The sequence below is a fragment of the Myotis brandtii genome, unplaced genomic scaffold (assembly GCF_000412655.1).
Source record: "Myotis brandtii unplaced genomic scaffold, ASM41265v1 scaffold8, whole genome shotgun sequence".
Classification (NCBI taxonomy): domain Eukaryota; kingdom Metazoa; phylum Chordata; class Mammalia; order Chiroptera; family Vespertilionidae; genus Myotis; species Myotis brandtii.
The window spans coordinates 1,346,262-1,362,716 of NW_005371219.1; the positions used below are offsets into that span (position 1 = coordinate 1,346,262).

At 34.5% G+C, this 16,455-nt stretch overlaps 1 protein-coding gene across 1 annotated transcript in view; it reads left to right on the forward strand.

Moving 5' to 3' along the window:
• The window catches only part of ADGB (androglobin), a 123,257-nt gene that overhangs the window by 74,339 nt on the left and 32,463 nt on the right, over positions 1-16,455 (forward strand). The window contains exons 21-28 of the mRNA XM_014531369.1: positions 2,549-2,684; positions 3,415-3,540; positions 5,138-5,231; positions 5,981-6,115; positions 6,650-6,803; positions 10,180-10,367; positions 12,427-12,611; positions 13,983-14,182. Coding sequence (XP_014386855.1) covers positions 2,549-2,684; positions 3,415-3,540; positions 5,138-5,231; positions 5,981-6,115; positions 6,650-6,803; positions 10,180-10,367; positions 12,427-12,611; positions 13,983-14,182 — 1,218 coding nt within the window. The remainder of the gene's footprint in view (positions 1-2,548; positions 2,685-3,414; positions 3,541-5,137; positions 5,232-5,980; positions 6,116-6,649; positions 6,804-10,179; positions 10,368-12,426; positions 12,612-13,982; positions 14,183-16,455) is intronic.

The following is a 16,455-nucleotide window of genomic DNA, read 5'->3' on the forward strand; positions in this document are numbered from 1 at the left end:
GGACCACCAAGCATTGTCCTTTTTCTTCATTGCAATATCTTATGCTTTACTTTAGAGGGGATGTCTCAGCATATCCAGCCCTCTGGACACCTAAAATCTCCATTGATGTGGTAAATTCATGAATCTCTATAGGGATGATTCCCCACTCTCTAGCATGCATGTGTCTTAATCATGAAATTTAGAGTACTGGCCACTTTCTGCCCACAGACAGAGTTCACTGAATCAGCAGCATTCACTTATAGACCAGAGGGATGGACTATAGAATGAAGATGATCAAGGACTATGAGCTCTCAAGTGTAACAGAGTAAAAGGATTAACATACTTATATATTGATTTTTCAATTTTTATCTTGAATGTTGAAATATTTAGGACATTTTTAGCATGTCATAGAAAGCTTCAAGGAGCTGGATGTGCTTATGTTGATCTATTATAAGAATACAGGGACATTATTTGACACCTAAGGATAGGAATGACTCAGTGAGGAACTGCAAAGAGGGAACAGAAGACCCCTAGAACTTTCCTTTCTTTTTCTATTTATAAATGTCTTTTCTCTACTCCTAAGTTCATATCATGGAAAATATGGCTCCTCCATTTTACATCCTTTTCCCATATGAGGCAAGTCTAGAATGTCTTGGTCCTGATTTTATATTATTGGCCAAAGTAACAATGATTTGCTCTTGAGTTAACAGCTTGCACTCAGGATTGTCTACGATTGCCGGGTGATGGGGCAGATACATATACAGGTTATGCGATTAGGTGCTGGTTTCTATACATATGGGGAGGAGTGAAGAGTTGTCAGAAGATGTGCACTAAGCAGGAACTGTAACAGTCATTTGCCTTTGAAGGAACCGTATTTCACGCTTTAAGATCAGAATGAAATCAGAGTATGTGCTATAATTGGTGGTTCCTTATAATTGTTGCTTGTCAGGTGACCTCTAAATTCTCTGTGCTTGTGGACTTGTTTATGAGGTTTCATATCATCATTGCTTCAAAAGATGTGTCATTATGTGTATCATTTGACAAAAGCCTAATCCTTCTGGGAAGAATATTAAATGGCATAATAGAGATTCTCAAAAAAATGTGAAGGGAGAGAGATTTTCCTCATACCAAAATGACTCCCTTAAAGGCTTAAACAACAACAACAAAAAGAGAGAAAGGTGTGATTGACAAAAAGTCACCTCAAATGGTATCCCAGGAGCTCTGCATAATGCACCCAGCATAGCGCTTCCTGTGGACAGGGAAATAGCTGAAAGTAAACCAGCAGAAATGTGTTGTGGTTTCATTGTTATTCTCAGTGGCTTGACTGGATAAATGGAATCCCTCAGCATTTTAGGTTAAAAACCATGAAACAACATTGCAAGATGGAATATACATTTTTATTGTTGTCTAAAATCATTCCATCAGTCGTCTTTAGCAAGATAAAAAATGAGCCAGCACCAACACTTTCTGAATGAGGGTCAGTGGCTTCAGAAAACCCCAGGGACAAAACTAGAATATTCTTTAGGCAATGATGCATCTTCAAAGCCTTTGATAACATGAAGGACACATTATATAGGAAAAACAGATGTTAAGTATTTTCTTTTATAACATGTAAATAATTTTATAAGCAGTAGAAAGAAAAACATGCTGGGGTTTGTTTGTTTGTTTAATCCTCACCACAGGACATTTTCCCATTGATTTTTAGAGAGAGTAGAAGGGAGAGGGAGAGACAGAGAGAAACTCGGATGTGAGAGAGATACATCTATTGATTGCCTCCCACATGCCCCCTACCAGGGCCAGGAGCCTGCAACTGAGGTGCATGCCCTTGGCCGGAATCGAACCTGGACCCTTCAGTCCACAGGCCAATGCTCTTTCCACTGAGCCAAAAATGGCTAGAGCAAAAAACATGTTTTTAACAAAACTAGAGGAAGGTTAAAATATCAGTTATGGAAATCAAAGAACGATGTTAAGTATTATCAAAAAATAATTTGTAAAAGTATGAGTTTGAATAAATTTTTGGAATATGTAACCAATTTATGTAGCTTGTTTTATTTTTCATGTGTGTTTAAGTGTGATAAATGATGAAAAACTGTGTCTAAATCTAAAAGAGCTTTTTTTACAATAAGAAGTAAATACTCATAGATAATAAGAAAGTGATAAAAACTCTAAGTAGTCTATTTTTTTTCCTTTAGCACATGAAATAATAGTTTCTTACAATAGATGGCATCTTAGAATCTATGAAATACTGTATCTAACTTGCTTAAGCTCAAGGACCATACTATTTTTATCTTATGCTGAATCATTTCAACCAGTTTAATGTTATATTTTGATTGAGTATACATTATAAAAATTGTTATAGTGATAACATTTTATTAGATTAGAAAGTCATATGATTATTTTGGTTTCTTCCTGGATGAGTGAGACTTTGAAGAGTTTTTTTGTAGATTGTGCATATATCTGAGAAATATATTTTTAAAACTTTTAGAGTATCTGAAGTTTTTTAGACCTCTCTGACCAGATAATAGTATTTTCTTGGTTTAAAAAATACACTAACCTATTTCTGTTTTAGTGTTTTCACACTTCCTTATGGCGTTTAATGAAAAAAGCTCAAGTAACGAAACCTCCTTCATACTTTAAATTTGCATTCCGTGCTATGGTTTTGGACTTGGATGCACTCGATTCCTTTTTGGAAGAGCCTTCTGTAGGTACTGATTAATTTTAGATAATTATTAGACAAAAAAAATTCCCAGACTCACATAGGAGAAATAATTTGAGAGAAGTTCACTCAAAGTGTTTGTGGAATTGTAGAGTTCAAGGTGTGCTCTGGAATGCTCACAGGGTTCCAAGGTTCTTGTGTGTCCCCTACCACACATACATCCAAAATCTCCTTGTTTCATTTGTTCCTGACCTTAAAAGGTATGAAATTCCCTAATATTCAGGGTGCCCCCCCAAAAAAATGTATACATACTTTAAAAGCTGATAGCTCAGTTTTGAAAATGAAATGTATTTTAATGTACACTGCCTTTATTACTATTCAAAGTGTGTGTATACATTTTTGGCATACCCTATATACAATATGATTTGAGGGATTCTGGAAAGTTTTTCTGATCCAAGTAATACTCCTTTCCCGCCTCTCCCAATGCTCCACTGTATTTCCACCCTTTTAACATTTTCTCTTAATTTTGAGAGAAGCCTCTTGCTACTTTCACAGAAGACTTATTAGTAGTTCACTAAGGTGTCAGTATTTAGTGTTACCTTCTCCAGAACAGTTATTTTCTAAACAAGGATCATGTACAGAGGACAATGTTAAATAAAATAATAAATCTATGGTTGTGGCGCCTTATATGTCAGAGGGCTTTAGTAGTTAAAGACATTGAAAATTGGGGAAGAGATTAAATATAACTTTCAGTGCAAAGTTTATTTTTCTCTGTCCAGCAGAATTCACTGAAGTGAAATATTACATGCCAGTAAATGATAAAGAGACAGTAGCAGCAGCAATTAAAATTCAAGCCGCATGGAGAGGGACTTACGTGAGATTGCTTATGAAAGCTAGGACACCAGGTATAATTTTTCAATCACTTATAAAATGAACTTGCCTATATATCAATGAATATTTGTGCGTGTATTAATGAAAAATATTTTAGAATCATGTTATTTTATGAATAGGCTAAATATTTTTATTTCTATAAATATTGAAATTCTTTGAGATCAAGGTACATTGTCAGTACACTCACTCTCTTGCTTCCAGAATTTAGCACAGAGTAAGCACACAACAAATACTTGCTAAAAGAATGAATGAATGAATGAGAGAATGAATGAATGACTCAATGAATAGGTAAATGAAAGAATGAACGAATTGAATGAAGACGCTTCTATGTATGTCCATGGTGACATACATTTAGAAGACATACATTTTAAGTGTATTAGTATATTTATGAAAGCAAATATATTTGTGCACACAAAATAAACAATTGTGTGAAAAGGTTTAACAACCTGTTGCAGTAAAACACTGCAGAGGCAAAAAATTAATACAATTATTTTCATACTGCAATTTTGTTTACATTTACATAGGAAAAGCCTTACCTCTAGTAGAATTCTTCGACTTTATTGAAACATTTTGTTGTAAGAACTGTCTTTTACAACATTAATGAGAATCATCCAAATGTTTGCCTAAGCAGTAAAAACTATACATGCACAAATGTAGAACAACCTAACTAGATTGCATAGTTTCGTGAAATAAAAATATTACTGTTACCTGATTTTTATATTTCTTCTATTAGAAAAATGATTATAAATTTTTCAAATAAACTATACAGTAAAATATACTTTTTATTGTCCAATTGCTGCAAAAGTTACATTCATATGATCATTTCTTCTCTTGATGAAGACAAAATTTGAGCAATTTAAAAGTGTTTTCATAGTATTTGCACGCCTTTCATTCAGCACATACTTATAGAATAACGAGTATTCAGCACTGTTCCAAATTCTGGCCTTATAGGAGTGAGTAAAATTGGCAAGGTTTCTGCTCTGATGAATCTCGTGTTCTACTGGTGGTGGGCAAATAGTAGACAAGTAAATATATTAAGATATTAATTTCAGATACTGGTAAGTACTTTGAAAAAATCAAGATGAGGTAATTAGAAATATGTCAGTCTTTTACATCAAATTTGAAGTGTTTACTATAGATTTGCATTTTTCTTTCTAAAACATTTACTCTTAAGCCATTTGTGGATTATTCTTTAGGTTGAACTTAGTGGAATCTTATTATCCACTGTTTTTTGTTTGTTTGTTTGTTTGTTTTGTTTTTTAGAAAACTTGGATGGATTATTTTTTCTGACATGATACTTTTCAAAACAAATTTTTGGTGCGATAAAAAGATCTGATGTGAACTCATTAATGAGTATTTTATTAGATAAGAGAATATTTTATGATTTTTTAAGCTAAAAATAAAGTGAAAGCATAAAATGGTGAGCAATGCTGTCTGCTAGAGGGATATATCTTTATATTTTATACATGATTTTGCTGCTAATAAAGCCTATGACTTTGATACCACCTGACTCATGAGTTTCAACTTCCTTTGTAGAAAGAAGGCTTTGAACAAAATAATCTTCCAGGAAACTTACAGCATTTATATTGCTATTTTTATTGCTATTTTTAGACACAAAGGAAAATGCCAGTGTTGCAGATATTCTTCAAAAAGTTTGGATTCCATTGGAAATTAATATAGATCAGTATGCAGTTTCTCTCTTAAGGTAAAACAATATAATGATATTTCTTTTTTTACTTAAAAAATTTTTAAATTATAGTTGACATACAATATTATACTAATTTCAGATATTCAGCATAGTGATTAGACATTTATATAATTTATTAAATCATCATCCAAACAAGTCTAGTACCCATTTAACACTGTACATAGTTATTACACCATTATTGACTATATTTCCTATGCTGTACTTTACACCCCCATGACAATTTTATAATAACCAGTTTGTACTTCATGTTTTCCTCTTTTTCACCCATCCCTCCAACCCCATTCTGGCAACCATCAATTTGTTCTCTGTATTTATGGATTTGTTTCTGTTTTTTTTTTCTTTTTCTTTTTTTTTTTCCACATGAGCCAGAAACTACACCCAATGCCTTACTCTCATATAAATGAAGTGCTAAAAACATGACCTCCCCTATGAGGGTATAAGATCAGTTCACTGTGGAGGTGTATTTGAAACACAGGCATAAACACAATTACTCCCTGGATCATGAATTAGGTTCTTCCTTAAAAAAGAACTTCAGATTACTTTGGGCACCTTTGAGTGACATCTTTCATGGTTGACCTGGAGTGGTCTGCCCTACCTTGATGCCATGACTGATGAGCCTCACACCTCCCTTTGATCAATAACTGTCATACTTTATGCTAATTTTTACCAATTTCTTATTTTGTAAATAGAATTTATTTTTAAAGTTGCTTTTGCCATTGGTACTTAAATTGTCTTTATATTTCTAGACTAATGTTTAAAAACAATTGCAAGTCTATTGAATCTTATCCATGCTATCAAGATGAAGAAACTAAGATTGCTTTTGCTGATTATACTGTAACTTATACAGACCAGCCACCAAATAGTTGGTTTATAGTATTCAGGTAAGGTTCTCATATATTGGTAAGTGATGTCTCCCTTAAATGGCATCTATATTCACATGAATAGAGTTTTATTCATGACCGTAGTAAATGTATTAACTTGTAGATTGCTTTCACAGCTTAGTTAAAATTTCATTTACATCTGCTATAGATAAATGAGATAGTACAGAAGTGTTTATTCATGTTTCCTTAAACAAAATATGAAAAATGTGAAGTTAGTTATTAGAGCATTTTATGAGTATGGTAGCCATAATATAATAAATTGATGTGCTTTTAGTATAGAAAGAAATAATTTAATTTCTAAGCAATGGCATATTAGGTAAAAGTCATAAATTACTTACAAAATTGGATTTCTGAAAAGGTTTGCATTGGCATGATAAAATAATATGTTAATCATCATTTTAAGGGAAAGAAATAGGTGCACCTTATAGTTATTCAGAACTTTAAACTTATGTGTTTATTTCTTAGTATCAAACCTAATTTCAAACTTTCTTTACAATTCGTGTCAAGAGAAAGTTCATGCTTTTGTAATTACAGAGAAATATTTTCGTTTCATCAAGATATGATTTTGGTTCCCAAAGTATATACTACAATTCCAGTCTGTATGCTCCATGTTGTTAATAATGACACAATGGAACAAGTGCCAAAGCTGTTCCAAAAAGTGGTGCCTTATCTTTATACCAAGAATAAGGTATGTATAAAATTTATTCTCCCTGTCCGATAGAATGGCATTGAGAAGCTTGCACTTTGTAGAGGTTTCCGGAGGAGGTAGAGTGGAGATGCCTTCAATCTACCTAACAGAGGAATAAATGATGGTCTTGTTCCATAGAACTTCTATTATTTGACAACAGGATGTACTTAATGTGAGTGCTAGGACATTCACCTCTAAACCCTCTTCTTTCTTCTCTCCAAATTAAATAAGGAAAGGAAAGCAATAGACATTCTCATTATTGAAATCATAATATCATACAAACCCTTAAAATGGAAATGGAGCTAAAGAGCTCATTTAGTCCTATCCCTAAATCAAATCAGCTGGTTGTCTCAGTTCCCCACTAGGTCTTTATTCTATTTCTAAATATTTCAGATGACTGTGATTACACATCCACTCAGCGCCTGACACCCTATATTTTCTAGGGCTACAGTTCCTTCCCAGGAAAGGAGCACTTGGCACATTACTCCTGCTGTGTGAACGACCTGTCATTCACTGAAATCACATTGCCTCTCTATTTATTTGAATTTCATATTTGTGTTTTTGTTCATTTCCTCTGGGGGGAAATCATGACAAAAGATAGTGTATACATGCACTGGTAACCAGGAAATCTACTTTAGCTGTGATCTTTCATTGTTTAGCTGTATGACTTTGAACTTCACTTTTCTCTCTGAGCTGTGGTTGTAACTGACTTCTGAGATTTCCATCAGTCTAGATTCTATGCATTATTTTGTAGAAATTAAGATATACCTATCTAATGAGTACTGATTTATAGAAAAAAATTAAAAAGTTTAATGATTCCATAAAAAAACCTAATAGCTCTTTTGAGTTGTTTTATGGATTTTTAAAAATAAGACCTAGATTTCCTTTTGAATAGAAACATTTATTTAATTTGTGATTATTGGAAATAAATAATCACAAAGACTCATATGGATAAGATGATTTCATTCAAGGGGCAACTCTATCAAGGTCATAAATGTCATCAAACTCTAGAAATGAGCTCTTTGTTTTACTAGGTAAGTAAACTTATATTAGTCACTGACACTTACTTACAGTTGCTAATTTTGGTAGGGACCATTTGAGTTGAACCAAAAACGAATCTGATGCTTATTTACAGGTAGCATACTTTGTTGTTTGGATTTGGTTTGTTTTCTGTTTATTAACTCCAGTGAAGATCTCTCTTCTGTGACTAAACATGAATTTGGGGACGTGATGGGGGAGCTCTAAATGATGCATTTTCAGTCAATATGCAGAAGACCATTTTATTTTCCATCTATAATAATAAAAGCATAATATGCTAATTAGACTTTCCCGATGAAGCCGATGCTGCACCAAGCCTCTAGTTTAACTATAATTTTTAATTGTAAAAATGAGACACTCTTGTGTCTCATTATTGTAAATTCAGGATTGCAACAAAGGTAGCTACCCCCTCTCTATCCTCTCATTTTAGCTAATTTGGGAGGGGGGATGAGAGAATGGGGAGGAGGATGTCTAATAGCAGCTTCAGTGGTCCCTTTTGTGGCATGGTTTTCCTTTCTTAATGATTCCTGATCTTTGACTATTTCTCCAAATTATCTCTGTTCCTTCCATATTGTGGTTTCCAGACCTGAATGCAGCCTCTAAGGAAAATCTTGACCCACCTAAATGTAAGGAGGATCATTATTCCATTGTTTTGTAGCTCATGATTGCATTAGCATTTGGCACCTGCAAGATATTTTAACATTTGGTCAACATTTTTCAATGTATGTCCACATAACTAGTGTCCCTCAAGATATTCATTTGTTTTATGTAAAACAAAACAAAACAGTATTCTAGATTTAAAAAATAAAACAGGGATAAACATTCGGGATTGTTTGTTTTATTTTTTCATAATATTTCAAAAACTGTGATTCAAAATACTCATTTATGAAGTTTTTCATTGTGCAGTAGTCTATTATGTTTCTCATTTTACTCAAGAGTCTTAAAATCATTTAGAATAAGCCAGGTCTTCTCTTATAATCCTATCACTGGTTTAGCTTTAGATTTTCACTTACCAATATCTATCCATTATTTTATAACTCTTCTTTTACCTATCAAAGTTATTCTCTAAGTCTACCAGTGGTTCTCAACTTTCCTAATGCCGCGACCCTTTAATACAGTTCCTCAGGTTGTGATAACCCCCAACCATAAAATTATTTTCATTGCTACTTCATAACTGTAATTTTGCTACTGTTATAAATCGTAATGTTAATATCTGATATGCAGGATGTATTTTCAAGGGTCGCGACCCACAGGTTGAGAACCGCTGGGACCAACAAAAAATAAGTCATTTTACTGTTTTGCTTCTTTAACACAGTACACCAGTTCAAATAATAATGAAAATAGCAGTAAATCTTTGCATTACAATTGGCAGATAAAAATACTTTCATATAGCTGATTTATTTTCCTTTTCTCCTTGCTCTAAACATATCAAAAGGTCTTCATTGGTGTTGCAATTCTCATCTCATTATGAGTATTTGAATTCTAGTTAATATTCCTGGACATTTATTGCAATGTTATGCATTTATTCTATCTTGTACATTCCTGATTTTTGTTTCTGGAAATCTAAACACATCAGAGAGCTTCCTCTCATCTGATAGCAACTGAAATACAAACCTATCTTTTTCTTTCTTATTAGAAGTATCTGGAGTTATAAACTCAAAATTACTTGGAGCTCTTGTGTCTCATTATGCTATTGTGCTTCTTTGTGCCTCATTATCATCTCTTACTTCATTGACTCCTTGGCCAGATATCCAGTTATGTTGAACCCAACTATTACCCACTAGTATGTCATCCCTTTCTCAGGCTCCTTAGCTGCTGCTTTTCTCCAGCTTAAAGAGCTCATCTCCAGACTCACATTTCGGTTTCATGGAACCAGATCTGCTGTAAATTTGATAGCTTTACCTCCCAAAGGAACTACATTTCTATAATCTCTTCTGCTTTTCTCTTCTTGTACTTAGATGATTCTGAGAAGACAGGGATATCAAGTAGGAAGCTACTAGGGTACTCCAGGATGATGCAATGATGAAAAGCTGCCTTAGGAACCAATAAAACAATTTATTTGTTTTTATTTATTACTACCATTAATCACTTTATCTTATAGGTAGGGAATCACACAAATCAGTGTTAAGTTATTCATTTTCTCTGAAAACATGTCAGATGGCTCTTTCTAGGAGGGATTTCAAGAAATAACACTACTGATTTGATGTTTGTCAAAGATCTTGGGATCTTTATGAATATCAAGATGATAAAGTATTTCAGTATTGAAAAGCCACATATTGTACGTTGAAGAAACTAGCAACAATGTGACTTCGTTCTGTGTAATTCTGTTTTCTTATAGAAAGGATACACATTCGTGGCTGAAGCATACACTGGTGACTCATATGTATCAGCCTCACGATGGAAACTGCGTCTCATTGGTTCTTACAACCCACTCCCAAGCCTCTCTCGAGATTTTCCATGCAGCACCTTTGCCATAAAAGAAATCAGAGACTACTATATACCCAATGATAAGAAAATTGTATTCAGGTATGAATATAATTCAGTACATGATAGAAAGGAAAATACAGTCTTCTTAAAATATTACTTTTATTACATTTTTTACATATTAGTATTATTAAAAATAATAAATTCTGTAGCAAAATTCTGAGTCATTTGGAATTTCAATTTATATACTCTCTTAGAAACTATTAAATTAGAGAGTAATTTGATTATATAGATGGTATACAGGATATCAAGCCTATGTGGTTGCATATAATGGTAATGATACCAGTTTAGTATCATTTGACTTTCATTAAGCATTCTTCATAACACCCTTTCCTCTTAGTACTTCCTTTTTGTGCTACTGCTTCTTTGACTAGTGGGTTTCTCCTGATCTGACAACTAACCTTCTTTTCACGTGTATCTATATATTTTCCATGAAAAGCCTCATTATGGACTCCACTCCCTTTCTCTAATCAGTCCTTTTGATTCCTAATCAGACTTGTCTTTCATCTCCAAGCCCTTCTCTCTATTCTCAATGTCCCTCCACTACTTCAGAGCCTCATTATATTTTGTCTGTAGAAATGCTGTTTTCTGGAATTTATGACTCCATTGTATTCTGCCTGTTTTACTCTCTTTCTCTTCCTAGTCTCTATCAGAAAGTAGAGTGGTTTCCTTTCTAACACATATTTAGAAATGTGATTTCCTTTTTTAAAACCTTTGACATTGACTAAAGAATAAAATCCAAACCACCTGGTAGTTAGCACTCTTGCACAGCCTCCAAACACATGGTGCACTCTCTTGAAAGAAGTAAGCACCATCTCCGGATATTTATGACATAGGAGTTTGCTTTGCCCATGCCTTTCCTGTTGTCTTGAAATAGCCTGGATTCATTTTTGTTATTTTTAAAGATCAATCACTTTTAATGATGATTTTCAACAGTGACTTCTCTGTGCTGAAATTTCCAAATACAATTTGTTGGTACTGGTCATTTCCTACAGCCCCCTCTTCTTTCTGAAAATATGATACAAAAGTTGTCATGCTCATAGGGGAAGAGTTTTAGAGAAGGTTGATTCAAACTTACCAAATTCTCCTGAAAGGTCAACAAACATGAGAACCAGAAGTTTCTAAAGGGTGGTGACAAACTGCTTGAAACTGTCAAGAGCAAGTTTCACACCTGGGTTGGGGGCAGAGTGGAGTGCTGTGAGCGATTGGGAGGTGATGAGACGAGGGCGGTGGAGGTAGCCAAGTCTCATAGATGTGAGCTGGGGAGGAGTGAGAGTCCTTGGATGGCAGGGTTGGCTGAAGATTTTTTGTTTTGTTTTTGTTTTGTTTTGACCTGTTTCTAAGATGGATGAGACTGCACGTGTACAAAAACCAACAACAAGGAGGAATAAGGAGGGGTGTTAAGATAAAGGAGAGGACACTCAGAAAAGCTAATTTTAAGAGAAATTGAAAGTTAATAAGATTCTGAGCATTTGCAAGGATTCCACAATAATAGGGGAGGGGAAACCCAAAACAAAACAAAACAAACAAACAAACAAACAAACAAACAAACAAAAAACCTCTTAAATTGCTTTAAGGGAGGAGTTGGGATGGAGTTTGACTGAATGGTCCAGTTTTCGGCATGAGGTTCCCAACCTGCACAGTAAAGGTTGAGAGTGCAGACGGTGGATACCACTTTTGATTTCTCTGTATTTTGAGAATCACAGAAAGGATTGTTAACAGTAAAGCTCTGAGGCCTACTGCTCTGGCCAGCTGTGGTCCTTGCCTAGCTGGAGAGAAGGAAGATGTATTGGACAAGTTTGGTACTAGTTTGCAGATCTGTCAAGTTTTATAAGTGAATGCTTATCACATCTAAACAAAAAGTTACATTTTCTGTTTAAGATTTAATAATAACAGTAAAGGTCCTATATTTATTTAATTGTACCAGACCTTATTGGGAATTTTGCCCAAGTGTACAATAGCTATAATATTTCCAGGATTTTAGTTGACTTTGCAAAGTGGTTTTTCTTTTAGATGATCACATCAGCAAATTATAGTTTCCTTACTGATTTGAGAAAAAGACCACTACAGTTGCTTAAAAATTGAGTGTCTTTCTTTATAGGTATTCAGTGAAAGCTGTATTACCACACCTTGCTACAATCCATGTACGTGTGTCCAAGCCAGATGCCTTCATCAAGCTACAGATTCTAGAGAGTGAAGAAGTTGTCATTAGCGCCACTGGGAAAGGCCAAGCTATAATCCCAGTATTTAGCTTCTTGGGGAATGAAAAAGTTCTGAGCTCCCAGTGTAAGTTGATTTTTAAAAAGTATTTACTTATTTATGTATATTTTTATTTTATTAAAAAAATTTTAAGGTTGATATTATTGCAGTTGTACCCCTTTTTGTCACTGTAGCCCATGGATATGCCTTCCCAATAGGAATAAAAATTTGGAGGAGCAGAGAACTGAAAAGACTCCACACTGTGAAGACACTATTAGCACACAAATGTAGTGCTTTAGATACAGGGAAGTGTCTAAAGCTCTACATACAATAAAACATGCATGGTACCATATTAGTGAGGCCGAGCTTGGGTAAAATTGCAAGTTAAGCAGATTCTTATGCATTTTTTTAATATGTCTCCTTCTCTCCCATCCTTGGTCCTTCATCCCTGAATACCCCTTGAGTCATTTTCAGTACTCAATTCACATCTGTAATTTTTCATTCAAATCCGCCTGTACAACGTTAAGCATCTCCATGAGACTCATAAAGTAATTTGCTTGCCAGACACAGTTAGGTGTTTATATAAATGAAGTTTAGAATTCAGCTAAGAACTCCGGTGGAACCCTAGGCATAGTTCTGAGCTCCTTTGCTTCTCAGGTACCTCCTTTGGTACCCTGTCTCACAAACTCCGATCTTTGCTTCCTGAACATAACAACACTGATGCTCCCTGTCCGGACTCTCCTTCCTTGTGCAGTTCAGAAGGTTCTCACAGGCAGAAATCTGGGGAAGTGGAGCCATCATCTTGTATGTTTCCCTTTTCTGAAGGACCAATCCTGGACTGTCTATTGCCCAGTGACTGCAAGCAGTTGATTTATATATTTTGTCCAATTTTATCATTTTTATGGTATGAGGATAATCCAATGCCCATTATTATGTCCTGGCTGAAATTGGAATACCTCTGTGTTCTTCACTTATGTTCCCTCGATACACATTTAATGAATTAATAAATGATATTCCGCACGTTTTTATTTTTATCCCTCCCAGTGGTACTCATTGTTAATTACAAAATAATGAATGTAGAAATTAAAATGAAAGTTTTTAAAAGGTGTGATAACATATACACACTTACTATAAAACACCAAAGCTGTCATATTGTGTGGTATTGGTGTCACTGGAGTGGCACAGAATGAACGAGAAGTCGTTGAACTGCTGTGTATTCTTTCAGCAGTCAGCGGTTGCTCAGAAGATGCATTGCTCTATGCAAGTCAGATACTGTTATAGTAAGTTTCTGTAAGACCAGAATATTTCCAAGAAGCCAATTGGTTTTTATCTCATTAAAACAAAACAAATTGACTTTCCTTTTGAATGTCTTATAAAGGGAAATAACTAAATAATACAGTCAGTAATAACTGTGCATTTCACATATTTTAACTTAAGCATAATATTTTTTCTATCCAGCTAGCAAGCAAATTCTTTTACTTCATACTCCATCCAAGAAAGATCAAGAAATTTATGCTAAGAAGAAATTTGCCCAGGGAAGCCAGAGATCCAATAAAGGTAGACCTGGAAGTGCACTAGCAGATAGTGGTCAGATTATTTTGGAAGAGGAAACTGGCAATATGCCCGCCCTAGATGAAAATGCTGTCATATCACAGCAGGTATACTTACATTTAAATGAAGTATTCAATTGCACTGCTCCTAAAAATCTCACATAAATTCTCTTCCTAAAAAATGTCAATATATAATGCCCTGTTTATGCACTGTCATGGGTGGATAATCAGAATTGAATTGGACATTATTGAAGGGGGGTTTCTCTATGCCAAAAATTTTAAATATGTGGCAAATTCAATCTGTACACTGACCCTATAGTGTAAATATAATTATCTTATGTTACATATGTGGTTATCTTAAGTTATAAAAGGCCTCATAACTTTTAAAAGGGTCACATATTAATAAAAACTGAGTTGTATATCTTGTTAAAGAAATGTAAAACAATGCATATAATTTAAAGCAATGGAAAAAAAACATGGCCTATCCATTGAAAACTAAAAAAAAAAAAAATGAATTCCAATACGACAGAAATACAATAAATACAAATGGATTATTAATAAGCTGAAAAGATAAATGTTTAAAGTTAGATAAAATCAGGATCCATAGAAAGTTTAAAGCTGAAACAAGAGAGAGCTGTGATGATATTTTAATATCTCAATACACAATTAATGAGATGTTATAATAAACTAGAGGCCTGGTGCATGAATTCATGCACCAGTGGGGTCCCTCAGCCTGGCCTTGAGATCAGGCTGAAACCAGCTCTCCAACATCCCCCAAGGGGTCCCAGATTGCAAGAGGGCACAGGCCAGGCCGAGGGACCCCACCTGTGCACGATTGGGGCTGGGGAGGGACGTGGAGGTTGGCCAGCCAGGGAAGGACTGTAGGAAGGCTCCAGGGTATGTCCGGCCAGTCTTGTTCAGTCCTGATCGGCTGGACCCCAGCAGCAAGCTAACCTACCAGTTGGAGCATCTGCCCCCTGGTGGTCAGTGCATGTCATAGTGAACAGTGGAGTGGCCTTAGCATATCATTAGCATATCATGCTTTGATTGGTTGAACGGCTGATGGGATGACCGGATACTTAGCATTTTAGGCTTTTATTATATAGGATAAAAAGCAAAAATGATTAGAACTACAGAGAAAAATTAATGTTAACAATTAGTTAAGATTTTAACACAAATCTCTCAGCAACTGATAGATCAATCTGAAAAGCAAAACACTTATTATCACTAGGATTTGAAAAATGTAGATATGTGTAAGCTTAACCCTTTAGACATCTACATGAACATCTCCCCTCATAAAAAGAAACATACTTTTTTCATAGCACAGAAAGCCTCAATAAAAAATCAAACTATATTATATAGATCAGAACAAAATTCAGTAATATAGAAATTAATAAACAGCCTAAAATTCCATAAATGTGGAAACAAAATAAAATATACTAAATAATTTTTAGTGAAAACAGCAAAAAGAAGTTATGAAATACAAGGAACTCAAAACAATAAAAAGCTTCATATCAAAATTTGTAAGTCACATCTAGAGTTGCATTTAGTGAAATGTTGACTTTTAAACTAATTCACTAGAAAGCATGAAAGGTTGAAAAATGAGCTAAGCTATAGAAACAAAAAATTAGAAAAAAAGCCAAAGATTAACTCAAAGAAAAAAACTTTAATAGCATTGAGAACAAAGTTTTAAAAGATTAACAAACCTTAATTTTTAAAAGAATAATACAGTTTTCATGCTACTTATAAAACCAATTAAGAAAGAAAATATAAATAAATCAAATATAGAAAAAAAATAGGCTGGAGGTACAACTCCAAACAACTTTAAAAAAAAAGTATTATATATAACTTTAACAAATTTAGTATGTAAAAAAATATGATAAATTTCAGGGGGAAATGGAGGAATGGTGAAACTGCTTCACTAGGAAATAGAAAATAATAGAAGAATAATCCTATCTAATAATAGAGAAACATGGTAATTAACCGTAACTTCACTACACTTCCCATTGGCTAATCAGCGAGATATGCAAATTAACTGCCAACCAAGATGGCGGTCGGCAGCCATGCAGCTGAAGCGAACAGGAGGCTTGCTTGCTCCAGTGACGGAGGAAGCCAAGGTTCCCCCCCTGCCACAGCCCAGCTCTGAGCTCCAGATGCAACAATGTTGCAATTATAGAAGCTAAATTAACCCCAGAAACCTGCTTTCAGCTGCCAGCGGGCTCAGAGCTTAGAGTGCCAGTGATGGCAACAGAGTTTCAATTATAGAATCTAAACAAACCCAGATACCTGCTTTCAGCCAGCCACAGCCTCAGAACTGGAGCCGGCTCTCAGCTCCAGTGACAGCTATAGAAGGTAAATAAATCCCAGAATAAAAGAAAAAA